The sequence below is a fragment of the Panulirus ornatus genome, chromosome 22, assembly GCF_036320965.1.
Source record: "Panulirus ornatus isolate Po-2019 chromosome 22, ASM3632096v1, whole genome shotgun sequence".
Lineage (NCBI taxonomy): Eukaryota > Metazoa > Arthropoda > Malacostraca > Decapoda > Palinuridae > Panulirus > Panulirus ornatus.
Window position 1 is genome coordinate 10,402,178 of NC_092245.1, and position 27,716 is coordinate 10,429,893.

Genomic DNA, 27,716 nt, shown 5'->3' on the forward strand with positions numbered 1-27,716 from the left:
AGTGTTGTACAGGGGGCAGGGGCCAGCTGAGTGTTGTAAAGGGGGCAGTGGCCAGCTGAGTGTTGCACAGGGAGCAGAGGCCAGCTGAGTGTTGTACAGGGGGCAGGGGCCAGCTGAGTGTTGTACAGGGGGCAGGGGCCAGCTGAGTGTTGTACAGGGGGCAGTGGCCAGCTGAGTGTTGTACAGGGGCAGGGGCCAGCTGAGTGTTGTACAGGGGGCAGGGGCCAGCTGAGTGTTGTACAGGGGGGCAGTGGCCAGCTAAGTGTTGTACAGGGGGCAGTGGCCAGCTGAGTGTTGTGCAGTTGGCAGTGGCCAGCTGAGTGTTGTACAGGGGGCAGTGGCCAGCTGAGTGTTGTACAGGGGGCAGGGGCCAGCTGAGTGTTGTACAGGGGGCAGGGGCCAGCTGAGTGTTGTACAGGGGGCGGGGGCGCAAGCAGGGTACACATGCAGTCTGGATTGTAGAAATAAACATAGACCGAAAATTGACTGTCAAGCTGCCAGTGCTCTCTCTCTCTCTCTCTCTCTCTCTCTCTCTCTCTCTCTCTCTCTCTCTCTCTCTCTCTCTCTCTCTCTCTCTCTCTCTGAGGCATCTGAAGAAAAACATGTTTATAAGCAAGGGACAATATGAGGTTCATAGAAGGTATGTTAACGCCAATATTAGTTAAATACAGTGATAATAATGCTAAGAAAATGAACAGTTTTTTCTCGATGTCGTTATAGAATTTGAGAAATTACAGCAGAAAGTTTGACTAGAGAATATAGCTACAGTAAAGATGACTACGGTAGGAAGATTGTGTAAGAATTTGTGGCTAAGAGAATTGTAGAGGAAAGCCTTGCGCAGCGGAAGTACCACAGGGCAGTGACTGTAACCATAATACCAAACATCTGCTGAGAAATAAAAGAAAATTTGATTAGTTATTTTCCTGATGACACTAGGAGCAGTAAATTAATGGAATCAGAAGATAATATAAAGCAATGGTATCGTAGGATCACCAAACAAATAAACTAAAATAAGCTCGAGAAAATTCAGCAGCATTTTATGATCAATGTTGAGAAGATGTGGATCTTGAAGTGTAGCAGGCACGAGAACAACAAACATCTGCCATGTTTACACTGTTGAGGAAGATGACCCACACGAGCCAGCACAATGCTGCAGGACACTGTACTGTACTGGGGAAGGAACAAGGAACTTTTATATCTCTTCATTATTCTTGACTATATAACAGTCTTCTTAATGTGTTTATGCTCTGGATTCACCATTTCTACATACATTTTAAGCCGTTCATCCACCACAGTTATACTATAGGAGATACTATAAAAGTACTTCAATTGTTTTTTTTTTTAAAGTTCTTACTTATTTTCATGTTATATCTTCAGGTTGATCTATCCCTTAATCTTTCAACTAACTATTCACTATCGTTGTCATAATCTACTTTTAAAACTTAAAGGCTATGACCAGGTTATTCCTCACTCTTATTTCTTCGAAAGCGGGAAAACCTTAAGGTCTGTAGACTTTCCTTGTAACTCGAGCTGTCAAAATCCCACCACTATCGTTGTTGGTCTCGTCGAGAGCTGCGCTATTCGCTCTTTGTGCTTCTCTAGGTGTGGTGACTAAACTTAGGAAGCTATTCGAATTTTGGTCTTAAGTACGATGTGAAGAATTTGTTGATTAATTCCTTATCCATGAACTTCGATGAAATTCCAATATTTCCTACCAAACAGTTGGACTCTTTATTTATTCTCCTACCAGACTCTTGCGACAGGTTAAGGGCAATGGACTCCAGCTTATTTTCTCTTAAACAGTAATGGCATCGGGACCTTCTTTCCGTGTGACCCATCCTCATTACTTAACATTTACTCGCTCTGAATTTCATGAACCAAGTATAAGACCAACGTTTGGGCATGTCAAGGTCTTGCTGTCCACTGATACAATCCTCCACGCTTTTCACTTGCCTCATGATCTCTGCTAACGTATTCAGGTAGGTAGGTGTCCGTGCCTTCTGGCAAGTCATTTCCATAGATCAAGAAGATTAGTGGTCCCCGAGCACAACCATGCGGCACTCCGCTTGTCTTGATAAGGCTCCTATGAAAGGCGTCCTTTGTTCCCTCCCATTACGATGATTTCTCCATTTAAGGAGTCGCTCCCTTATTCCTGCGTGGTGGTCCAGCTTCTTAATCAGCCTCCCATGTGGCACTGTGTCATATGCTTCCTGGCTGTCCACATGTAAATAGTCTACCGAACCTTCTCTTTCCTCGACTGCATCAGAGGTCACACTTGTTAAGAGATTTGTTACGCATGACCTCCTTTCCCTGACCCCACGTTCCTCTCACATAGACAGTTTATCATCCACGGGAAATTATCCATTTGCTTCCCAGTACCTTCCAGAGTCCAGTGGTCACCCTGGTGACCATTCTGTACATCCTCCTGCTCTGCTTTCGTATAGATAGTTGGCCGGCACCACTCACTTCTTTACCTTCCTCCGGCCATATCTTATACAGCATGTGTGTGTGTGTGTGTGTGTGTGTGTGTGTGTGTGTGTGTGTGTGTGTGTGTGTGTGTGTGTGTTACTTTATGTACCATGTGTTGTATATGTCAGTGGATGTGTGTATATAGAGTGCGTTGGTGTTTCTTGGTGTGGGAGTGCGTGTGTGTGTTTCTTTGTATGTCTGACTACTGTCTATGTTATGGAGAGAGAATAACAGCTAATGCATCCAGGATTCAAACTTTAGTACTAAGCCCGTGCGTGAATCATGGTCAGCGACGCTTATCACCCCACCAGAGAAGCCCGTGTGTGGGTACCTATTTGTGTCAGTGAGTGTGCGTCTGTGAGCGCTCTTGCCCGTATACATGTAAAGGTATGTCCGCGCTTATCTCTGTGTACCCACCTGTGAGAACACGTGTGTGTGTGTGTGTGTGTGTGTGTGTGCGCGCGCGCGGGCAAGTATAAACATACCAGGGTTTGCGTGTGAAACAGTTTAGACTCCTGAGAGTTATTACGATTATTGTTTATATCAAAGATTAAAATATATCTGGGCTGATATCCTGGTCTGGTGTGGTTGCGCGCGTACACACACACACACACACACACATTAGCACCAGCTGGACGCTTACAGGAAAGAATAGCAGATTTCAGATCTGGAGTGTTTCTTCTCAGGGTATAGTGAGGCCACGCACAGCAGGAGGAGTTGTTTGTGTGCGTTACAGTAATAGCAGGAGCAGCGGGCAGGTTATGTACTGTACAAATACAGAATATAAGATCACGTGTAACACAGTATGTGTACTGAAAGGCATGTGAGTTGAAAAAAGAATAGTGGTGCATAATTACTGGCGAGATTGGCACAGACTGAATCTAAATTCATTCGACACATAACAAATTTACATATTTATGACAGTATTGATACCAGAGGGTAGAGGAATCATGACATCATGTAACTGATGATGAATCATGAGGAGGGTGTGTGATGCACTCCAGGAACATGATCGCATCATATAGAAAATTGATTTCTTGATGAATCCACATAGGATAACGAACGGCAGTAGTGTTACCAAGCTTGGGGTACCCACCCACGGACGGCAGTAGTGTTACCAAGCTTGGGGTACCCACCCAAGGACGGCAGTAGTGTTACCAAGCTTGGGGTACCCACCCAAGGACGGCAGTAGTGTTACCAAGCTTGGGGTAACCACCCAAGGACGGCAGTAGTGTTACCAAGCTTGGGGTACCCACCCACGGACGGCAGTAGTGTTACCAAGCTTGGGGTAACCACCCAAGGACGGCAGTAGTGTTACCAAGCTTGGGGTACCCACCCACGGACGGCAGTAGTGTTACCAAGCTTGGGGTACCCACCCACGGACGGCAGTAGTGTTACCAAGCCAGAGGTACACATTTGCAACATATTTGCGTAAGAGGCAGCAGGGCACATGACATCTGAAGACTGCAGATGGGATCCCTAACACGACTGGGAACCCTGGGATCCTCACACTACAGGAGAACCTTAATTGTTAATAAGACCGTAGAGGATAGTGTTTCCAAAGGAGGGTCAAAAACCACGAGGTAAAGAACTGTAAACCAAGACCACGAGGTAGAGAACAGTAAACCAAGACCACGAGGTAGAGAACTGTAAACCAAGACCACGAGGTAGAGAACTGTAAACCAAGACCACGAGGTAGAGAACTGTAAGTAAATACCACATGGGAGATGTGTAAACCATGAAACTCATGTTTCTAGATAACATCCTCTTAGGCTCTCCTGTCAGAATGGTCGCCACTCAACTACGGTATTCAAGGTGAAGGAAGGATCAGAGGCAAGGTTACGTGTGGGCACACGATGAAGGGCGGTACAAGCCAGGCTGGGGAGAGCGGCTCCAACCTTTCATCTGAGATCATTTATGTCTGACTTGTTGATGGCTGTCTCATCTGCCGCTTGTTGATACGACACTGTTGATTCCTGGTGACCTACCACCGCCGACTGACCTCCATCACTGTATATAGCGTAGGAAAATATTCTTTCCTCAGGTTAACTGTACATATGGTAGTGAAGGCTTCCATCTTCCTCAACAGGTTAACTGGTTGTGAAGACTTCCTTCTTCTAAGGTTAATCTAGATTTCAGATTTCAGATATTGATTTCAAGAGAAATTAAACTATCCACAATATTGTGAGTTGCTCTCACACACAGTACCTGGGGACTCACTTGTAGGCATTGATGAACAACGATCCTTACACGTATTCATCAGACATTAACAACCAAATAATGCATTGCAAAAAACTGACATTATTAATCATATCATCTCACTCTGTAAGCTAGACAGTATGTTACATTTCTTGATATGGTGCTCAAGGTTATACTTTACCTCATCAAAACTGTTTTATTTTCCTCCTCAAGACTTACTCCTTATTCCCATCTCCTCTTCTATACTCTATATTCCCAGCCATTCTTGTATACTCCATATTCGTATTCATTTTTGTATACTCCATATTCCCATCCATTCTTGTATACTACATATTCCCATCCATTCTTGTATACTACATATTCCCATCCATTCTTGCATACTCCATATTACCATCCACTCTATACTTCATTTTCCCATCCATTCTTGTATCTTTTATATTCCTCTCCACATGTATCATCCTCCCACTCAGTATTCGTATCGTTTTCTTTTATATCCTCTCTCACCAACGGTAGCTCCTCCTGAAATTTTCCTTTGAGTGTTCTTGGAGTGTGCTCCATGTGTAGGTCCACGATCACCGTGGACGAACATTCATATTTTGCCAGAGTATCGGCCATATGATTTCCCATGAGTCCAACATGTTCAGGTTTTGAAAGGATTGAAACGCGTCTTCCACAAGTGTCTAATAACCGGACTCTTAAATTTACTGATTGATCATATCTTTACTTATAATGTCATCTGATTAGCCACTTCCTAATCCATTACACCATCTTTTATCAAAATGGCATTCAGATTCACGTACCGTCAGGTTATCATATTGAGAATAAACTCATCCTACAAAGCGTCAGCGTCATTAATAGCAACTTTTCTAGGAAACTCCATGAGTCAGTCTACCACATGTGTTATTCCAGATCCCACTCCTAAGGTTAATCTTAACCTTGTATCTAAACGCATGGTTGCCGGCCTACAATTTTCACAGCTGGACGTCTGGTCAAATGAAAGTCATGCGAGATACCCCATCGTAGCTGAGATATGATAAATCTTGGAGCTTTTTACATTGGCTTGGACGGCAAAATGAGGTATAGTTTGTCAGGGCAGGTTAGGTGTCGTTTAATTTACGTTAGGTTAGGTTGGTTTGTTAGGTTAGGTGACGTTTAGTTTGTTAGGTCAGGTTTAGTTTTATTTAGGGTAGGTGACGTTTAGTTTAAGTTAGGGTAGGTTTGGTGACAATTAGTTTGTTAGGGTAGGTGAGGTTTACTTTACGTTAGTTTAGGGTAGGTGAGGTTTAGTTTGTTAGGTGAGGTTTAGTTTGTTAGGTTAGGTTAGGTGAGGTTTAGTTTGTTAGGTTAGGTTAGGTGAGGTTTAGTTTGTTAGGTTAGGTTAGGTGAGGTTTAGTTTGTTAGGTTAGGTAGGTTTAAGTGTTAGGTTAGGTGACGTTTAGTTTGTTAGGTTTGGTGACGTTTAGTTTGGTTAGGTTAGGTAAGGTTTAGTTTATGTACGGTTAGGTTTAGTTTATGTAAGGTTAGGGTTAGTTTAAGTTAGTTAGGTTAGGTGAGGTTTAGTTTAAGTAAGGTTAGGTTAGGTTTAGTTTAAGTTAGGTGATGTTTAGTTTTTAAGTTAGGGTTGCCATGTGCCTGGTAACAATCAGGAGGGATGTGCCACTTGCCAGTTTCGTTGTAATGTAATGGTAATGTATCCCTAGTATGTTGCTTCATGTGTACATCTGAGGATGATCCCCGTGTGGGTGTTGGGCGGGCGGCCACCATGGGTCATCCTCCTGCCCTCTGGTGTCAGTGAGGTGAACACAGTAGGCTCAGAAAGCTCTTTACTTGCTAAGATGAATATTTATAGTGGATAACACTGTACGAGTTCTTAGTGATGACTCCAACACTTACACGACTGTAAAACAGACTTCTTTCACTAGACCCGCATAACAAGGAAAGTATTGCCTGTGGTTGGCCTTACCTGTAAGGCGTGGTATTGGATTACTGACCTGGAGGTGAGGCAGATCATGCTTCAGTCCTGAGTCTTATACCTTTCCAACACTTGCCCACCATCACAGCTCCACTCATACGATAGTATTCACGTGACCACCATCCTTTGTATTAATACTATAGTTTTTTTTTCAGTCGGAATTATCTATTCATCGTCATATTTCACGTATAATGGGTTTAATGATTATGATGTATCATGCAAACACTCACCTGATCCAGTCTTTACCTATGTCAGCCTTCATCCAGTTATTTCAACCTTTTATTTTCCATACTGACGTTGATAATGAGAGATGATGTACCTATTCCAGTACATCTGTTGTATTGCCTTACTATTTCGTCGTTAAATCTTATTGATACTTGGCTTGGTCACTGTTAATACATACTCCTGGCCCCATATTTTCTCTCATTCGTTAGCAGTAACTTCTGCTGACCTCATGTGGCCTTACTAGTAAAGTTTTGTTGCCCCATGTGTACCCTCATTCGTGCTAAAGTTTGCTGCCCCCATACACGTATATCGTTATCATGATAGCTGTGAAGATACCTGTAACTAAAAGCTCTAATCAAGGCTTGTCCGTCTACAACCCCCTCCCCCTCCCTCCATACATTTATAAAGGTGTCACACATATTTCAATATTTTGTTATCTCTCATTTGGCCTTGATTCCCATCTGCAGATGTCAGGCCATGGAACTGGTAAGTTTCCTAAAGTATTCTAGGTCTATTTTGGGGTCCATATGGTCTTGAAATGAGGCGAGGCACTGATGAGGTGTTACAGAAGGTACCGCCAGATCGTGCGCTCATTGGACATAGAAATCTCATGTATACCCACACTTGATTGCTTCAAGACGAGAATTCGGGCTTTCTCCTCCTTAGAGGGGTAAGAGCCAATTATCCCTAAGCACAGTCAAATGAAATACAGTGCCCAGAAACGACACTCCCAAAATGAAGTGGCATCCAGGAGGATTAAGAAAGATTATTATATTATCCTTCCTTAACGATATCGTGATTCCTGAGTCACACTAAGGCGGGCTGCTGGTAGTCACACCATTAGAAACACGTCTCAGCGACCACATGTACGATGATTTCACCCTGAGAGCGTCCTGTGTTTGTGTCCAAAACAAACTTTAGCCGTGAATCGCTTCTGAAAATGTATAGGGTGGACAGTGTTTTTCGGGGAGTATGTGATAGAATGTAAGAAAGTAAATTCTCGATTAATATGGGTAAAGCTGAAAGTTGATGGAGAGAGATGGGTGATTATTGGTGCATATGCACCTGGGCATGAGAAGAAAGATCATGAGAGGCAAGTGTTTTGGGAGCAGCTGAATGAGTGTGTTAGTGGTTTTGATGCACGAGACCGGGTTATAGTGATGGGTGATTTGAATGCAAAGGTGAGTAATGTGGCAGTTGAGGGAATAATTGGTATACATGGGGTGTTCAGTGTTGTAAATGGAAATGGTGAAGAGCTTGTAGATTTATGTGCTGAAAAAGGACTGATGATTGGGAATACCTGGTTTAAAAAGCGAGATATACATAAGTATACTTATGCAAGTAGGAGAGATGGCCAGAGAGCGTTATTGGATTACGTGTTAATTGACAGGCGCGCGAAAGAGAGACTTTTGGATGTTAATGTGCTGAGAGGTGCAACTGGAGGGATGTCTGATCATTATCTTGTGGAGGCTAAGGTGAAGATTTGTATGGGTTTTCAGAAAAGAAGAGTGAATGTTGGAGTGAAGAGGGTGGTGAGAGTAAGTGAGCTTGGGAAGGAGACTTGTGTGAGGAAGTACCAGGAGAGACTGAGTACAGAATGGGAAAAGGTGAGAACAATGGAAGTAAGGGGAGTGGGGGAGGAATGGGATGTATTTAGGGAATCAGTGATGGATTGCGCAAAAGATGCTTGTGGCATGAGAAGAGTGGGAGGTGGGTTGATTAGAAAGGGTAGTGAGTGGTGGGATGAAGAAGTAAGAGTAAGAGAAGAGAGAGGCATTTGGACGATTTTTGCAGGGAAAAAATGAAATTGAGTGGGCGATGTATAAAAGAAAGAGGCTGGAGGTCAAGAGAAAGGTGCAAGAGGTGAAAAAAAGGGCAAATGAGAGTTGGGGTGAGAGAGTATCATTAAATTTTAGGGAGAATAAAAAGATGTTCTGGAAGGAGGTAAATAAAGTGCGTAAGACAAGGGAGCAAATGGGAACTTCAGTGAAGGGCGCAAATGGGGAGGTGATAAGTAGTGGTGATGTGAGAAGGAGATGGAGTGAGTATTTTGAAGGTTTGTTGAATGTGTTTGATGATAGAGTGGCAGATATAGGGTGTTTTGGTCGAGGTGGTGTGCAAAGTGAGAGGGTTAGGGAAAATTATTTGGTAAACAGAGAAGATGAAAGATGAAAGCCGGCAAGGCAGCAGGTTTGGATGGTATTGCAGTGGAATTTATTAAAAAAGGGGGTGACTGTATTGTTGACTGGTTGGTAAGGTTATTTAATGTATGTATGACTCATGGTGAGGTGCCTGAGGATTGGCGGAATGCGTGCATAGTGCCATTGTACAAAGGCAAAGGGGATAAGAGTGAGTGCTCAAATTACAGAGGTATAAGTTTGTTGAGTATTCCTGGTAAATTATATGGGAGGATATTGATTGACAGGGTGAAGACATGTACAGAGCATCAGATTGGGGAAGAGCAGTGTGGTTTCAGAAGTGGTAGAGGATGTGTGGATCAGGTGTTTGCTTTGAAGAATGTATGTGAGAAATACTTAGAAAAGCAAATGGATTTGTATGTAGCATTTATGGATCTGGAGAAGGCATATGATAGAGTTGATAGAGATGCTCTGTGGAAGGTATTAAGAATATATGGTGTGGGAGGCAAGTTGTTAGAAGCAGTGAAAAGTTTTTATCGAGGATGTAAGGCATGTGTACGTGTAGGAAGAGAGGAAAGTGATTGGTTCTCAGTGAATGTAGGTTTGCGGCAGGGGTGTGTGATGTCCCCATGGTTGTTTAATTTGTTTATGGATGGGGTTGTTAGGGAGGTGAATGCAAGAGTTTTGGAAAGAGGGGCAAGTATGAAGTCTGTTGGGGATGAGAGAGCTTGGGAAGTGAGTCAGTTGTTGTTCGCTGATGATACAGTGCTGGTGGCTGATTCATGTGAGAAACTGCAGAAGCTGGTGACTGAGTTTGGTAAAGTGTGTGAAAGAAGAAAGTTAAGAGTAAATGTGAATAAGAGCAAGGTTATTAGGTACAGTAGGGTTGAGGGTCAAGTCAATTGGGAGGTGAGTTTGAATGGAGAATATATATATATATATATATATATATATATATATATATATATATATATATATATATATATATATATATATACACTAGTCTAAGCCAGATACCAGTTTATCGACCAGCTGCTCATGGAGGAGGAACCGCTAGGTTGACGTCAGGGCGACTCTGCTATCAGGATTCAGAATTGTAAGGCTCAGTCTATAGCGGCCCATGAAAACGTCACATGACAACACACACACACACACACACACACACACACACACACACACCACACACACACCAGTAACATCAACACAAAAGCAACTCACAAATTAGATGCCCTCAGAACATTTACTAGCACCAAATTTGAACAAAATGAAAGCAAGAAAAAAAATCTCAACATTCTTTGCCAACAAATCATCTGCTTCACCAAACTGTGCGTTATCTGCCTGGTCTCCCCCATCCCTCCAAAACAAATATAGCAAAGCTGCAAACCGCACAAAACCGTACACTCAACAATCACCGGTTACCTAACAACTACAAGCAGTCAACACTTGCTCAATGAAACAAAGACTTCCCAACAGTCCCACTTGAAGATGCTCAGCACTCGGTTGTCAATCAGTACTATACCCTTCCCATCCACGCCTCTCCAGAAATCACCACCAGCTCCCAAATAAAATTAAAAAACTTTCCTGTCTCTCGTTTCAGCAACCTCTTCTCATAGATCCCCCAGCTCCAACAAATATAACACTGACAAAACACATATACACTGAAATAACCCCACGAGCATTAAGCAATCGCCCTCCCAACTCAATCTTGTGCTCCACCCCACCAGACATACGCCCATCATATGCCACACTTCCCAGACAAACACGCCACGCTTTCCCGTCTACGCCCTGGACATCGCCCGTCTTTACAACACTATAAACACCGTTTTGATATATTCAGAGACCCTTCACGCCCATGATATAACTACCATAACGAGGACACTGAGCACTTACTACTTGACTGTCCTGTGCCCTCTGCATACACACACACACACACACCTTGAGTACGCTTTATTACTTATGGTTCAGACCGATGGACGTGGCCGGCAAACTGAGCATTGCAGGAGCTCCTTAAAGATAACAGGGAATTCTTGAACAGGAAGGGTATATAACCCTGTTCTGCTGACCTTTATAAACTCTTACTAGTAAAGAGACCTACTGCTCAATATATATATCTCTACCAGTGATAAGTTCTGTTGACCCTTTATATACTCCATTCACTATGATAGGTTGTAACGACGTACATATTTTTTTTCATTATCTGATATTAATTTGGAGTTACAGTGTAAGAGTGCTATCGTTTCCTTATTACTATTTCTGTTCGGAGATTCCGCCTATTCTCGGAGAACAGCTTTCCTTATTGTAATATACCCCTTTGTTCCACCGAATCATGTTATCGTAATATTTTCCTGTCTCATTCCCTTCTCAAATTTCTAAGATCCCGTTCAATCGTCATTTTGTTACTGTAGGATTTTCTCTTCATTATTACTCTTACTGATTTATGTTTGTTTATTTCTCTGCTCCTCTGTATTACCTGGTTATGATTACAAGTTACTCAAAGATTCACCACACAAACCTTCAGCTAGTAATAGCAACTAGATACTAGTACTATTAACTGCGACTTGTACTAAAGTTTTGAATAATAAAATGACAAAGCTAGGTTTGGTGGGTGTCTACGTCACGACTTGCCGCAGCCATGATTCTTCATTATTCTAATTCTCATATTTGTGACCGCTCTTTGGTATTAGGTTATTGCGTTAATGACACCGATTATGGACATTGTTTGAACATGAACTGATTTAGATCGATTTTTGTATGTGCTATCTAAAGATACATTTGAAATTAAAAGTTAATTAGTGAACACCACAGAAATGGAGGCAATGGCTAACTAATATTTTGAATTATATAGAAGTTTTACCTTGGTCAATAGTTCACCGTGTGTATTGTGAGAGGGAAAGACGGCGGGCTCTCTGAAGACGAGGGCCCAGGCTAGGTTAAGGGCTGTAAATATTTAACACCACATTCTGCACCAGCACTTAGACTATTTCAGCTTGCACAAAAATTATTCAAAGATTTTCGATATTTACTTGGCTGACCCTTGGCTCTCTCTGGAAAACTGTTTTTGCGTTCGGACTTTGGGTCACCGAAAATGTAGGCACTTTTTGCAGACTTTTATTCAGAGTAAAATACGGTTCCCATAAGGATTCACCACACGTGAATTTCGTTACTAAAACATCACTAGAACCTTAGGTTCACACCTTCCCAATGACTGACTTGTTGACAACAGTATCTCTGGAACATGCTAGGGAACAGGAATTTTAGTATACTGTTGCTGAAACCTATTAATGCATATACATTAATCTAGAACGGTAGACCATGCTATCTTAGAAATATAAGTGCCCGGAGAACACGACTTAACTCAGATAATTTTGAGGCCGATACACCTTTAATAAGGTTTTCAGTTGACACGTCGGATGACGCACGTTAGTCAGTCAAAGAGGGAGTATAGAGAAGGTGTTCCTCCCTTAATGCCTGGCGCCAAACTGGCCATGGTGTGCTTGGCACGATATCACCATTTTTTTTTTTCTTTTCTACGGGTGTGCGCTCATGTCGGGGTCCCTGCTGACGCGACGACGGTGGTGTCCCTTTGTATTTATAACTGACGAACCATTTCTAACTTTGGGGTTAATAGTTTTTGTATGCGTATATTTTATTAACTTTAGCATAAATGATCTTTGACTTCCTGTATTTTCTTAACACGAAAGAATCTTATATTTCAGCTGGTGAGTTGTTTAAAGCTGTTAGCTAGCCAGTTTACTTGATATTGAGAAATTACATGAAATATTTAAACAATTCCTGAAGAGAAAAATGCAAAAAATGTTAAAAGTATTTACTTAGCAGCAACGTGTAATGATATAGCTAAAGGTACCATCAAAATTCAGAAATGATTAACATGTTTATGTGCCAAAAAGAAAAAGGGCATAAGCAGTCAGTTTTGAGTTATATTACACACAAACCAGTAATGTTAAATTATATGTACACGAAAAAGCACATACCGTAGCTTATATGTTATCTGATTTGTTCGTATTGTCAATACTAAGAAGTGAGGTGATCAATTCTGGGAAGAAGAAAATCCAAATCCGGATTCATGATCCGGCAGGCTGGACCAAAATAAACATAGGAATTCACTTCTGAAGGACGTGAATCACGTGTTTTATTTTAATGTTAGGTCACTAAGTCAGGTGACAAGAGAAATGAGTCCAAAGTAAGTATTATTGATCAATATTATTTTTTTTCTAGTAGTGGCACGGGATTTAGAGAACTGTGAGCATGATGAACCAACTTAGGGAACTTTAATGTTGGAAGTTTTCAGTTTTGTATGCTAAAGCGTAAATGTGGCTAAACCAACAGACCATACTCCATTGCCTATAGGTTACTTAGGGATACAGTAATCTAACATGGCCCATAAGGCACATCATTTCGAAAATTTGGACGTGTTCACATTCTGTTTTGCTGCTCGTACTTAGAGCGTACCTATAGGCACTGCATGCTATGGCAATAGGGTGTGTTTGTTACGGGGGGGAAATAGTGTGAAATAATGTACAAGCAGGTAAGGTACCAACAGAATCTATTATATCTTCGCCATACCGCCGAAAAGATACTTGAAATAATCTAACATTATGTTGGTCACCTGGTGGGGTCGTCAATTATGTTAAGATATACATTCCACTGTTACGGAGGATTGCACATAAACCATTATTACATAATCTTGTAACTGATGTGGTAATTGTACAAATTAAAGGTTAAAAAAAGACGATAAAAAAGTACAAAAGTACAGTTGAACTAGATACATATTATTATTTCAAATTGATTTAAAATTATTATAAAGAGCTGAGCACAGACACTAGCTGCAGAATAGAAGAGTTGAAAGTTAGTCACATATGAAGATCATTAACACTTCTTCTATTGCATGATGGCTTACTGTTTCTTCAGTTGACCGTGTTGGCTGTGCATTATCCAGAACTGATTGGTATATTTTGTCTAGAATACTTTATTGAACACTAAGATAAATGTAGACTACTATGGAGATTAGGTAAGGTTTTCATAGGTTCTGTTGAATTTTTACAATTGTGTTATCAGCCTTTACTTTAGTATACCCCATATTTGATCTGATGTACTACTATATTAAGTTTGAAAGATAAGATCATTCATTCAGGTATTTCTGTAATCACAGTGCCGACATATTGTCTGTTAATGAAGTTGTTGAGACCCATCAAAATCCAAGAGGTTTGCAGTAGAATCAGTGATTTACATAGTAATACTGCAGGAGAGCTAGTCTACCAATGAAATGAAAGTTTATGTTAGCAATTTACTACTCTTCAGTATATTTTTTATAATTTTGTTTTTGTGATTTTCTTTCTGATGATGCAGCACCATAATTACTGCAGTGTAGTAGTAAGCATTGCTCTTAGTCTCTTTTTCTATGTCATGAAATCCACTGAAATTCAAGAAGAATTGGGTAATTCGATGGACTGTTCTTCAGTATCGCAGGTGTATTTTATTGATCCCACAGTAATCCTTTTGAATATTGGCTCTAAGCTGTTGAATTCACTTTCACCTTTTAACTTTTGCTCTTAATGTGATCTCTCTTTCTTCAAGAGTCAGGTTTGCAAATGAATTGCCAAAATAAATTTGTTTCATTAATAGACTAGGTCTTCTATAGTATTGCTGTGTATATTGCAGATCCTACTGCCTCTGTAATTGCTCCTGTGCTTGTTCGTGTGTTCTGATTCTTTATGAAAACCGGAACCTTTCCTTCATCTTGGAAGCATGTGTTGGTACATCCCATCCCTAAGAAGGGTGACTGTTCAAACTCCTTGAACTACTGTACTGTTGCTTTGACATCTACCATTTTCAGGGTCTTTGAATCCTTCCTCATTTCCCATATCCTTAGACATCTTGAATGTCACAGTCTTCTCTTTGATCACCAATATGGCTTCTGTAAGGTCAAATCCATTGATGATATTCTTTCTTATCATATCAGTGTCTGGTCATCATCCCTGAAAGATTTTGGGGAATCCTATGCAGTTGCCCTCGACACATCCAAAGCTTTTGACAGAATTTGGCATCGAGGTCTCATCTCTAAGCTTCCTTCTCTTGGCTTTCCTCTCTCACTTTGCTCCATCATATCTAGCCCCCTCTCTGGCTTATCTATCTCAGTGGTTGTTGATGGATCAGCCCCCAGTCTCCATCAACAGCAGCATTCTTCAAGGTTCTGTCCTGTTCCCCTAAACTTTTTCTCCTTTTTATCAATGATTTCCTCTTTTCCTCAGATAAGCAAATGCACTCATATGCTGATGATTCAGCACTGCTTTTTTCCACTTCCTTCAATTCTGCTCCCTCTTCTTTCACTCAATCTGCACCTTGTCTCAGCATAACTTCCTTAGTAAACTCAGACTTGGACAGGACCTATCAATAGGGTAGACAAACTCTGGTTAAGATTGATTCCTCTTAAACCCAGTTTCTACCCATCTCTATATGAAAAGTTCCCCACAACTTTCATCTCTCCTTTGATGGTTCTGCAGTTCTACATCTTGACTCAATGAGCATATTTGGTATTATTGTAACATCCATCTTTCATGGATACCCCACATTTTGTAAACAGCTAAGTCTGCCTCTAAGAAACTGGGAGTCCTGTTAAGATGTCGAAATTTCTTTTCTTCTAAACAGTTGCTCTGTTCATACGAAGGATTGATCTGTGCTTGTATGGAGTGCTGCTTCACCTGTGGGGTAGTTCTAGCTCTGCATCCGTCCTTGCCAGAGATGAGGCAGAAGTGGTCTGACTCATAAACTCCCAGGCTAACCTCAAACCTTACACTGCTTGCCCTATGCCTCAATATTGGTTTACTTTCCCTCTTTTATAGGTATTACTTTGCTTTTCTCCTGAGAAGTGGCTATATGTATACATAGTTGCCCCCCACACACATATACATACATATACATTTCTATGTATACATACATAGACATATATACACATGTACATATCCATACTTGCCACCTTCATCCATTTCTGTCACCACCCTGCCACACGTACTTGCCAGAGATGAGGCAGAAGTGGTCTGACTCATAAACTCCCAGGCTAACCTCAAACCTTACACTGCTTGCCCTATGCCTCAATATTGGTTCACTTTCCCTCTTTTATAGGTATTACTTTGCTTTTCTCCTGAGAAGTGGCTATATGTATACATAGTTGCCCCCCCACACACATATACATACATATACATTTCAATGTATACATACATAGACATATATACACATGAACATATCTATACTTGCCACCTTCATCCATTTCTGTCACCACCCCGCCACACGCGAAATAGTGTCCCCCCCTTTTTCAACGAGGCAGCGCCAGGAACAGACAAAAAAAAGGTCACATTCGTTCAAATTCAGTCTTAGCTGTCATGTGTAATGCACTGAAACCATAGCTACCTTTCCACAATCGAGCCCCTCAGACCTTTCCATGGTTTACCCGAGACGCTTCACATGCCCTGGTTCAATCCACTGACAGCACGTTGACCCTGGTAAACCACATCGTTCCAATTCACTCTATTCCTTGCACGCGTTTCACCCTCCTGCATGTTCAGGCCCTAGGAAAAGACAACAAAGGCCCCATTCGTTCACACTCAGTCTCTAGCTGTCATGAAATAATGCCCGAAACCACAGCTCCCTTTCCACATCCAGGCCCCACAGAACTTTCTGTGGTTTACCCCAGATGCTTCACATGCCCTGATTCAATCCATTGACTGCACGTTGACCTCAGTATACCACATCGATCCAATTCACTCTATTCCTTGCCTGCCTTTCACCCTCCTGCATGTTCAGGCCCCAATCACTCAAAATCTTTTTCACTCCATCTTTCCACCTCCAATTTGGTCTCCCACTTCTCCTCGTTCCCTCCACCTCCGACACATATATCCTCTTGGTCAATCTTTCCTTACTCATTCTCTCCATGTGCCCAAACCATTTCAAAACACCCTCTTCTGCTCTCTCAAGCACGCTCTTTTTATTTCCACACATCTCTCTTACCCTTACATTACTTACTCGATCAAACCACCTCACACCACATATTGTCCTCAAACATCTCATTTCCAGCACATCCACCCTCCTGCGCACAACTCTATCCACAGCCCACACCTCGCAACCATATAACATTGTTGGAACCACTATTCCTTCAAACATACCCATTTTTGCTTTCGGAGATAATGTTCTCGACTTCCAAACATTCTTCAAGGCTCCCAGGATTTTCGCCCCTCCCCCACCCTATGTTTCACTTCCGCTTCCATGGTTCCATTCGCTGCCAGATCCACTCCCAGATATCTAAAACACTTTACTTCCTCCAGTTTTTCTCCATTCAAACTTACCTCCCAATTGACTCGACCCTCAACCCTACTGTACCTAATAACCTTGCTCTTATTCACATTTACTCTTAACTTTCTTCTTTCACACACTTTACCAAACTCAGTCACCAGCTTCTGCAGTTTCTCACATGAATCAGCCACCAGCGCTGTGTCATCAGCGAACAACAACTGACTCACTTCCCAAGCTCTCTCATCCACAACAGACTGCATACTTGCCCCTCTTTCCAAAACTCTTGCATTCACCTCCCTAATAACCCCATCCATAAACAAATTAAACAACCATGGAGACATCACACACCCGTGCCGCAAACCTATTTATTTACTTTATTATTTTTTTCTTATACTTTGCGGCAGGATTGTGTAATGTCTCCATGGTTGTTTAATTTGTTTACGGGGTAAATGCAAGAGTTTTGGAGAGAGGGTTGAGGATGTATTCTGTTGGGGATGAGAGGGCCTGGGAAGTGTCAGTTGTTGTTCGCTGATGATACAACTCTGATGGCTGATTTGTGGGAGAAACTGCAGAAGTTGGTGACTGACTTTGGAAAAGGGTGTGAAATAAGAAAGTTGACATTAAATGTGAATCAGAGCAAGGTTATTAGGTTCCGTAGGGTTGAGGGACAAAAGTTAACTGGGAATTAAGTTTGAATGGAGAAAAATTGGAGGAAGTGGTGTTTTAGATATCTGGGAATGGACTTAGCAGTGAATGGAACCATGGAAGTGGAACTGTCACAGGGTGGGGAGGGGACAAAGGTTTTGGGAGCGATGAAGAATGTGTGGAAAGAGAGAACGTTATCTTGGAGAGCAAAAATGGGTATGTTTGAAGGAATAGTAGTTCCAACAATATTATATGGTTGTGAGGCATGGGCTCTGGATAGGATTGTATGGAGGAGGGTGGATGTGTTGGAAAGGAAATGCTTCAGGACAGTATGATGTGGTGTGAGATGGTTTGATCGAGTAAGTAATGAAAGGTTAAGAGAAATGTATGGTAATAAAAAGAGTACCACATGGTTGAGAGAGCAGAAGAGGGTGTGTTGAAATGGTTTAGACACATGAGAGAATGAGTGAGGAAAGGTTGACAAAGAGGAGACCAAATTGGAGGTGAAAGGATTGAGTGAGAAAGATATTGAGCATTTGGGTCCTGAACATACAGGAGAGTGAGAGGCATGCAAGGAATAGAGTAAATTGGAACGATGTGGTATACTGGGGTCAACATTCAGTCAGTGGACTGAACCAGGGCATGCAAAATGTCTGTAATAAACCATGGAAAGGTCTGTGGGGCCTGGATGTGGATAGGGAGTTGTGGTTTTGGTGCTTGACACATGACAGTTAGAGAGAGACTGACTGTGAATGAATGTGGCTTTTTTTGTCTGTTTTCCTGGTGCTGCCTCACTGACACGGGTTGGTGATGCTGTTTCCTGTGAGACAGGGTGGAGCAGGGAATGGATGAAGGAAAGCGAGTGAATGGGTAAATGGGTATATGTGTATATGGTTGCGTATGTGGGCCCAGGCAGGTGGATTGGGTCATTGATTGACCAAGCTGTTGGAAACTGCAGCTCTCAGGCCTGCATATCCCTCACAGCCTGGCTTGTCTGGTAAACTGTGTAGGTAATTGTCCAGTGCACTCTTTGAACATCTTTACTGTGCATCCCATGCTGTTTCTATGTGTAGATGACAAGATATTGAAGAGTCGTGAGCCCCAGATGGTATTTCTATTCATACATGTGGCACCTCTGGATTTCAGAGGTAATATTTTACGAAGTCTTCCATGCCTGTTGTGCCAGTAGGATGTTATTTCTGAATGTATGTTAGGAACCATACCTTATAGAATATTCCGGGTATAGATGGTGATATACTTCTTCCTCTGTGTTCCAGGGAATATAGTCTCACTGTTTTTAGTCATTCTCAGTAATTTAGTTACTTACCTCATTAATATGGAATGTGAAAGACCTGTGGACACTATAAATCTGCAGTTTTGCATGCCTTGTGGGGTGATGTTAGAATACAGCATTATTCATTTTGGGAAAGAATTAGAGCCTTAAATGATATCTTATTGGTTTTTCTTCCATTGTCTTGAAAATCTGCAGGATTCTGCCTGCCATCCTTCAGCATGAAGTAACCATTGTTTTGTTGTGTTCACAGAAGGTTAGGTCATCAGATTATTACTCCAAGGTCTTTCACATTATTAATTTGGTTTATGATAGTGTCCAGTATACTGTTTTGATTTCTTCATATTCCCCATACCAGAGGAGTTTGAATTTATATCCATTGAAAAGCATGTTGTTTTGGGTTGTCCAGTTAAAGACTTCATTCATGTCTATTAGGAGCATTTAGGTATCTTCTGTTAATATTATTTTCATATTTATTAGGGAGGTAAATGCAAGAGTTTTGGAAAGAGGGGCAAGTATGAAGTCTGTTGGGGATGAGAGAGCTTGGGAAGTGAGTCAGTTGTTGTTCGCTGATGACACAGCGCTGGTGGCTGATTCATGTGTGAAACTGCAGAAGCTGGTGACTGAGTTTGGTAAAGTGTGTGGAAGAAGAAAGTTAAGAGTAAATGTGAATAAGAGCAAGGTTATTAGGTACAGTAGGGTTGAGGGTCAAGTCAATTGGGAGGTGAGTTTGAATGGAGAAAAACTGGAGGAAGTGAAGTGTTTTAGATATCTGGGAGTGGATCTGGCAGCGGATGGAACCATGGAAGCGGAAGTGGATCATAGGGTGGGGGAGGGGGCGAAAATTCTGGGGGCCTTGAAGAATGTGTGGAAGTCGAGAACATTATCTCGGAAAGCAAAAATGGGTATGTTTGAAGGAATAGTGGTTCCAACAATGTTGTATGGTTGCGAGGCGTGGGCTATGGATAGAGTTGTGCGCAGGAGGATGGATGTGCTGGAAATGAGATGTTTGAGGACAATGTGTGGTGTGAGGTGGTTTGATCGAGTGAGTGACGTAAGGGTAAGAGAGATGTGTGGAAATAAAAAGAGCGTGGTTGAGAGAGCAGAAGAGGGTGTTTTGAAGTGGTTTGGGCACATGGAGAGGATGAGTGAGGAAAGATTGACCAAGTGGATATATGTGTCGGAGGTGGAGGGAACAAGGAGAAGAGGGAGACCAAATTGGAGGTGGAAAGATGGAGTGAAAAAGATTTTGTGTGATCGGGGCCTGAACATGCAGGAGGGTGAAAGGAGGGCAAGGAATAGAGTGAATTGGAGCGATGTGGTATACCGGGGCTGACGTGCTGTCAGTGGATTGAATCAAGGCATGTGAAGCGTCTGGGGTAAACCATGGAAAGCTGTGTAGGTATGTATATTTGCGTGTGGACGTATGTATATACATGTGTATGGGGGTGGGTTGGGCCATTTCTTTCGTCTGTTTCCTTGCGCTACCTCGCAAACGCGGGAGACAGCGACAAAGTATAAAAAAAAAAAAAAAAAAAAATTATTATATCATTTGCAAAGGATGATTTGGAACTGTGGTTAGTGTTTGCATCAATGTCAGATGTAAGAATGAGGAACAGGGGTGCAAATACAATTTCTTGGGGACAGCCTGTTATTGTGAAGGCATTAGATATTAGTTAAGAGGTTGTATAACTATCCCCTAATTTTTCCATTTATTCCCATTTTTTGCATTATATGGGCTGTGACACCATGCTCACTTTTGTGATATACTTTTGTAAAGTCTGTGTAAATCATGTCAGCATTTTCACTGTTTTCCAGAACTTCAACAATCCTATCATAATGGTCAAGCAACTGAGATAGGCGACATCTTCCTCCCCTAAAACCATATTGTTGTAAATTATGAAGCTTGTTCACTTCCACAAATGCAGTCATACATTTCTCTTGCACATGTAATCACTGTCTTTCTAACTGACTATGCCTCTGACACTTGCACCCTTTGGGAGCTTCCTCAAAGGGGTGGCCATGGCAGTCTCTATTATGGGAGAACTTCAGCTTTGAACTTTAACCTTAGTGTTCCACCCTAAACAGTCCAGTGGCAGAGGTCAACTTTATCATAGTGTTTTCTAAGGCATGTACCTAAAATTCCATCCAACTACTTCTGCCCTCTGATTTACTGCTACTTCAATCAAATGCTCCTACCTACTGCTTCCCTAAATATGAGTACCTTCCATTCCTCACCCACTCTAGTTTTATTTACTCTCACCTTCTGCCATTCCTCATCTAATTTTTCCTGTTGTCTCCTCACATAAGCCTTTTTTCAAGCTGACCCACTTTCTCCACCCTCTTCCCACCCTTATCACCTCCTCTTTTCTTAAAGCCTCTCATACTTTCACCCTCACATCCACCAAGAAGGGATCATACATCCCAGCAGCTGCCCTTCTCAGCATATTCACATTCATAAATCTGTCTTTAGCATTCTTGTCATGTAGGGCATAATTGAGTAATGCCTGCTTACCACCAGACCCACTCACTCATGTATGCTTATGCAATAACTGAGGTCACACTGTGAGTGAAAAGTCTCTTATGATGAGGCTGTATCATTGGGAGTACAGTCTCGTTAAAGAACCTTTCTCTCAAAGTATTATTGCCTTGGAGCTGGAAAAAGTGTCCTGGAGAAACTCCAGAGCTTTCAAGAAAGGGTCCAAGGGCAGTCGTAAATACAGAAATAAACACTGCTGATGATATTGTATTGATTTATTTCAGTGCTTAATTGTTTTTCCTCTAATGATACATTCATTTCATACATGCTCACTGTGTCATGTTTCTCAGTGAAGTATTGGAAACAATGACATTTGTTCACACCCACATTCTAGCTGTTTGTTATGCACCAAGACAATAAAAATGATAATAATGATAATCTTAGAATAATTTTCATGCATGTCTGCTATTTCCTGTGTGAGCAAGGTATCATCAGGGACAGTTGAATGAGCCTTAGAGGAAAACATTGTTGCTTAGCTCCTTTCTCTATTTTTCCTTTTGAAAATTAATAGAGGAGGGGAGGATTTTATACCTCTTACTTCCACATATCTTTGTCACCTTCTGTGACATGCAGGAAACAGCCAATTCTTAATTGTGGCTGCTCTTATTGTACTGATTGTGCATTTGGGGTAATAGTGTATCCTGTCCACATGAGGACCCCTTGTCATGTATTTTTTGTATAATTTCCTGATCTCTAATGTCTAACCAGTTCTTGTTGTGAAATTGTTCGGCAAAGGATGGCTTGGCAGCCATGTTAATTGTTGTTTCCTTTGGAACAGAGTTGGTGGAGTGAAAATCTTGCAAGTCGTCCTGCCAGGAGATGAGGTCTTACAGTTTAACCCAGATGGAAATAGGGAGTGCATCTTCATAGGTCCAGGGCTTCGCTGGCAGGAGAATATTATATTTGCAACCCGTTCAGGTGTCTTGAAGAAAACTAGCCAGAATCTGTACTACATAGATAATCATCAAAAGCGATACATTCCTCAAAAGAGGGAATTTGTCATTGGAATAATCCTTAAGAAAAATAGTGATAATTATATAATTGACATAGGAGGAAGTGAAAAGGCAAAAATATCCCTTATGGTTTTTGAGAATTCCTCAAAGAAAACCAGAAAGGAGATGAAACCTGGGGACATCATCTTTGGACAGGTACTTGTAGCTAACAAAGACATAGAACCTGAGCTGGTGTGTATTGATGTATTTGATAATTCAGTGGGTATAGGAGCACTTCCAGAAGATGGCATCATGTTCAGTATCCCTTTGCATGTTGCTCGGATGATTGTGAATCCTGACAATTCATTCTTATTAACCATTTCAAAAAGAATTAAGTTTAAAATAGTGGTGGGCTTTAATGGACGAGTGTGGTTAAAGGCTCCAAGACAGAGTGATATGCTGGCTGTCATGAATTGCCTATTGATGTTAGAGGTTATGCCCTTGAAAGAAGCAGAGTGGAATGTGTTCAGAATGATAGACTCATTTTCAGTAAAAAGTAGAAACTAATTTTTTAAGTAATTTAAACATATCACAAGATAGGAATTTGAGGGGTGAAAGAGCTTCCTTCTCTGAAATTACCAGATGCTCCTTTTATTTGCTCTTTGTTGTAATGAAAACTCATATATTTGTTAAAAGAATATACTATACATGAGTATGTAATATTAAGATATTAGTACTTCATGGTCAGATTGAAATGAACTACGCAGTGATAAGAGTATCTTGGAAGCCTGGTAGAGCTCTAAAACATATATTTTGGAAAAACATAGCAGCCATACTTGAACATAGTCATTGTTTCATTGGCAGTTCTTGTAAAGTCTAATTATTTTTTATGTATTCCACTTTCAATAAGTTCTTGTTGATAGTTGAAATGGCTGCAACAGCCATATACAACTCCAAATTTGATTCAGTTAGTCATCTTTTGAATTTGGATTCTTATCTTATGAGCATTTAAATTATGCCCCAAAGTCTTATAATTAGCATGCATTGGTCGATAGTTTCCATATGAGAACAGTGAACCCTGATAATTAGTGCCATGCATGTATGGATCATGGTGAGGTGCCTGAGGATTGGCAGAATGCATGTATAGTGCCATTGTGTAAAGGCAAGGGAGATAAAGGTGAGTGTTCAGACTACAGAGGTATAAGTTTTTTGAGTATACCTGGTGTGTTGTATGGGAGGATATTGATTAATAGGGTGAAGATATGTACAAAGCATCAGATTGGGTAGGAGCAATGTGGTTTCAGAAGTGGTAGAGGATGTGTGGGTCAGATGTCTTCTTTAAAGAATGTTTGTGAGAAGTACCTAGAAAAACAGATGGATTTGTATGTTGATCTGGATCTGGAGACAGCATATGACAGGGTTGATAGAAATGCTTTTGGTAGGTTTTAAGATTAAGTGGTGTAGGAGAAAACTTTTTAGAAGCAGAGAAGTCTTTTATGAAGGGTTTATAAGAGTTGTGTACAAATAGGAGAGAGAGGAGTAAATGGTACCAAGTGAAGGTTGGTCTTTAGCAGGGGTGTGTGATGTCATCATGGTTGTTCAACTTGTTTATGGATGGGGTAACGAGGGAGGTTAATGGGAAAGTCTTGGAGAGAGGGGCGAGTATGCAGTCTATGAGGGATGAGAGGGCCTGGAAAGTGAGTCAATTTCAGTTTGCTGGTGATACAGCACTGGTGGCAGATTCGAGAGAGAAGCTGCAGAAGTTGGTGATTGAGTCTGGAAAATTGTGTGAAAGGAGAAAGTAGAGAGTGAATGTGAATGAAAGCAAGGTTATTAGGTTTAGCAGGGTTGAGGGACAGGTTAGTCAGGATGTGAGTTTGATTGGAGAAAAATTGGAAGAAGTGAAATCTAAAGATATCTGGGAGTGGACATGGCAGCGAATAGAACCGTGGAAGTGGAAGTGAGTCTTATGATGGAGGAGGGGGCTAAGATTCTGGGAGTGCTGGAGAATGTGTGGAAAGAGAGAACATTATCTTGAAGGGCAAAAATGGATATGTTTGAAGGAATAGTATTCCCAGAAATATTGTATGGATGTGAGGCATGGGTGATATCTAAGGTTGTGGAGAGGAGGGTGAATATGTTGGAAATGAAATGTTTAAGGATATTATGTGGTGTGAAGTGGTTTGATTGATTAAGTATTGAAAGGGTAAGAGGGATGTATGGTTATAGAAAGAGTGAGGTTGAGAGAGAAGAAGGTGTGCTGAAATGGTTTGGACATATGGAGAGAATGAGTGAGGAAAGGTTGACAAAGAGGATATATTTGTCAGAAGTGGAGGGAACAAGGAGAACAGGGAGACCAAATTGGAGATGGAAGGATGGAGTGAAAATTGTTTTAAGTTATTAAGGCCTGACCATGCAGGAGTATGAAAGATGTGCACAGGATAGAGTGAATTGGAATGATATGGTATATTGGGGTCAATGTTCTATTAGTGGACTGAACTAGGGCATGTGATCCATCTGGGATAAATAATGGAAAGATCTGTTGGGCCTAGTTGCGTATGAATAGGGAACTGTGGTTTCGGTGCATCACACATGAAAGTCAGAGAATGAATGTGAACAGATATGGCCTTTCTTTGTCTATTCCTGGTGCTGCATTGCTAAAGCGGGAAATGGCGATCATGTGAATAGAAAAAAGAATCGTGTATGTGTTCAAATGTTTTCCACTGCAAAATTATTGGATTCTAACAATTAGTCAACCCTTTTGCCCTCTTATCATTTTGATTGTTTGGTATGATACCTCTTCCTTCTAGAGTTCTTTCCTTATATATATAGATTTTTTTTTATGTTGAAGGCTCCAGTAACAGACAAAAGTCCATATCAAGGCTGGGCCTTAATTGAAGTTTAGAGAGAATTATGAAACAGAAAAAGAAAAGACAAGGGAAGGTATTTTAAGAATTTTTGAGAGTGAAAAACTGTCGTTTGAAATGTGCTAGGTCATAGTTTTTGGGAGAGACTGGGGAGTTTAGAGAGTTCCAGAGCTTTGATGTCTAGGAAAAGAAGCAGTTATCAAAACAGCCCACCCTTGAGTTGCAGATGGCCTCACAATAATCATGTGACACAGCATCTTGCTGAGTATTGTGTGATTTAGCTTATGGTGTGGCCACACAAACAGGAATGAATTGCACTTGCTTGTCATATTTTAGTTAATGAATAATTTTTTACTGTTTCACTGATTTAAGGAAAAAATTGGCATGAGGAAGATATTTTATATTATATAAAAGATACAGCAATGGGTGAAGCACCAACCTTACTGAAACAACTGAATGATATTGTTCATGTAGAACTCCATTGAACACAAGGGTTGCGATATTTACTTTATTGACTGTGCCTACATACCAAATACCTTTATTGCTATTTTTTTGTTTTTGGTTAAAAATATGATAGTTCCTTTTTTTGAACCTAATATGTGTATTATTACAGTGTGTTACAGGAGTAAGCTAATTTTCAGTGTAATGCATGGAATATTGATGAAGTGTACTTTGCTTTTGATAAGTTCGGTATCAGAATTTAATGTAATATACTTTTATATAAATCTGATACAGTACTGTGGTACTGTTCAGCTTCAGCCTTAGACTTGTTTTGTTCATGTAACTGTTACTATGCAAACCCTTAAAAGCAAAATCTTTCCCTATGGAATAATACTGCAAATATATTTTTTACCATGTACCCGTATATCATATACCTGTACTGTTATTTTTTATTTTTAAGATTTGGAAGTCATTCCCTTCTTGTAAGATTATTTTTTATCTATCTGCATTCTTCAGGTTTTGTGGATGCACAGGTCTGTGTATAAAAGGGGTATTGAATGTAACCAAATGACAGTACAGTAAACCCTTGATTTAACAGACTAATTTGGGGAAGTGGTTGTCTGTTAATGCCTAATGTCTGTTGAATTGAAAATGTAATCTATGGGCCACTTTTTGATACAGTATACAGTTATGCAATATACAGTTCACATGCTTTCTTTTAACAACTTTATCACGTGATGCCATTTTGAATTGTAAGGATTGCAAAATTATTTGGTAAATAAAGTCACAGATCTCTGTATGCAACCTGACCGCAAGGAAGCCTGAAGCAGACTGAGACTGAAACAAAGTGAATATACCCCACGCTACCAAAAACAAGTGTGATATGAAGTGAACATGGTAAGGCGTTTGAGATGTGTGGCGATGGGAATGAATAAAGGCAGACAGTGTGAATTGTGTGCATGGGTATATATGTATGTGTCTGTGTGTATATATATGTGTACATTGCGATGTATAGGTAGGTATATTTGTGTGTGTGGACGGGTATGTTTATACATGTGTATGGGGGTGGGTTGGGCCATTTCTTTCGTCTGTTTCCTTGCGCTACCTCGCAAACGCGGGAGACAGTGACAAAGCAAAATAAATAAATATAGATATTTTTCAAATTATGATTAATTAATGTTTCAATATTTGCGCAGTCCGTTAAATTGGGGTCTGTTGAATTGAGGGTTTACTGTACTACAGTAAGGTGATTATCTACATATTCATACCTATTTTTGGTTTAATAATGCAAGGGCTCCATGTTGTTCAGAAATGGTTTCAAAATATATTCGGTATGAGTGTAGTTGTGTATGGAAGTAATTGCAAAAATCAACATAGCTTAGAATGTATAGATGACTTATAAGGATTGATGCATTAGTCAGGCAAGGCCAAGTGTGTTTAGGGAATTTTTATATAAATGAATAACATTTCAGTCTTATAAGCAGTCATTTGACTGACAATGCGTCGTTGAGGTATTATAGGTATGACTGAACTTGGGATTATGATAGTTACTTAACTAATCATAAAAGTACTTAAGATGAAGGTGGGTTGGATATTTCCACACATGAGTGTACTGTATCTAGATAGACTGGGTGACAGATATAGAGGGATGTTTACAGAGTGAATAATATGGGTTATACATTATGTACTTGGTT

The 27,716-nt window shown here is 40.8% G+C and overlaps 2 protein-coding genes across 10 annotated transcripts in view; one reads left to right on the top strand and one right to left on the bottom strand.

Moving 5' to 3' along the window:
• Nucleotides 1-12,491, bottom strand: part of LOC139756536 (uncharacterized) — a 55,930-nt gene extending 43,439 nt beyond the window's left edge. For 3 of the 6 annotated variants that reach the window (XM_071676089.1, XM_071676087.1, XM_071676083.1), the window contains exon 1: nucleotides 11,858-12,478. The gene's annotated coding sequence lies outside the window, so the exon portion shown is untranslated. Of the gene's footprint in view, nucleotides 1-11,857 lie in introns of all 6 variants that reach the window. The other 3 variants (XM_071676088.1, XM_071676085.1, XM_071676086.1) reach the window with 3 other exon arrangements.
• A 578-nt stretch (nucleotides 12,492-13,069) lies between these two features.
• Nucleotides 13,070-27,716, top strand: part of LOC139756538 (exosome complex component RRP40-like) — a 43,741-nt gene continuing 29,094 nt past the window's right edge. The window contains exons 1-2 of one of the 4 annotated variants that reach the window (XM_071676091.1): nucleotides 13,070-13,204; nucleotides 22,561-22,930. In XM_071676091.1, the coding sequence (XP_071532192.1) occupies nucleotides 13,194-13,204; nucleotides 22,561-22,930 (381 nt within the window). In that variant the 5' untranslated portion in view covers nucleotides 13,070-13,193. Of the gene's footprint in view, nucleotides 13,205-13,428; nucleotides 13,550-22,560; nucleotides 26,439-27,716 lie in introns of those variants that run through there. The other 3 variants (XM_071676090.1, XM_071676093.1, XM_071676094.1) reach the window with 3 other exon arrangements.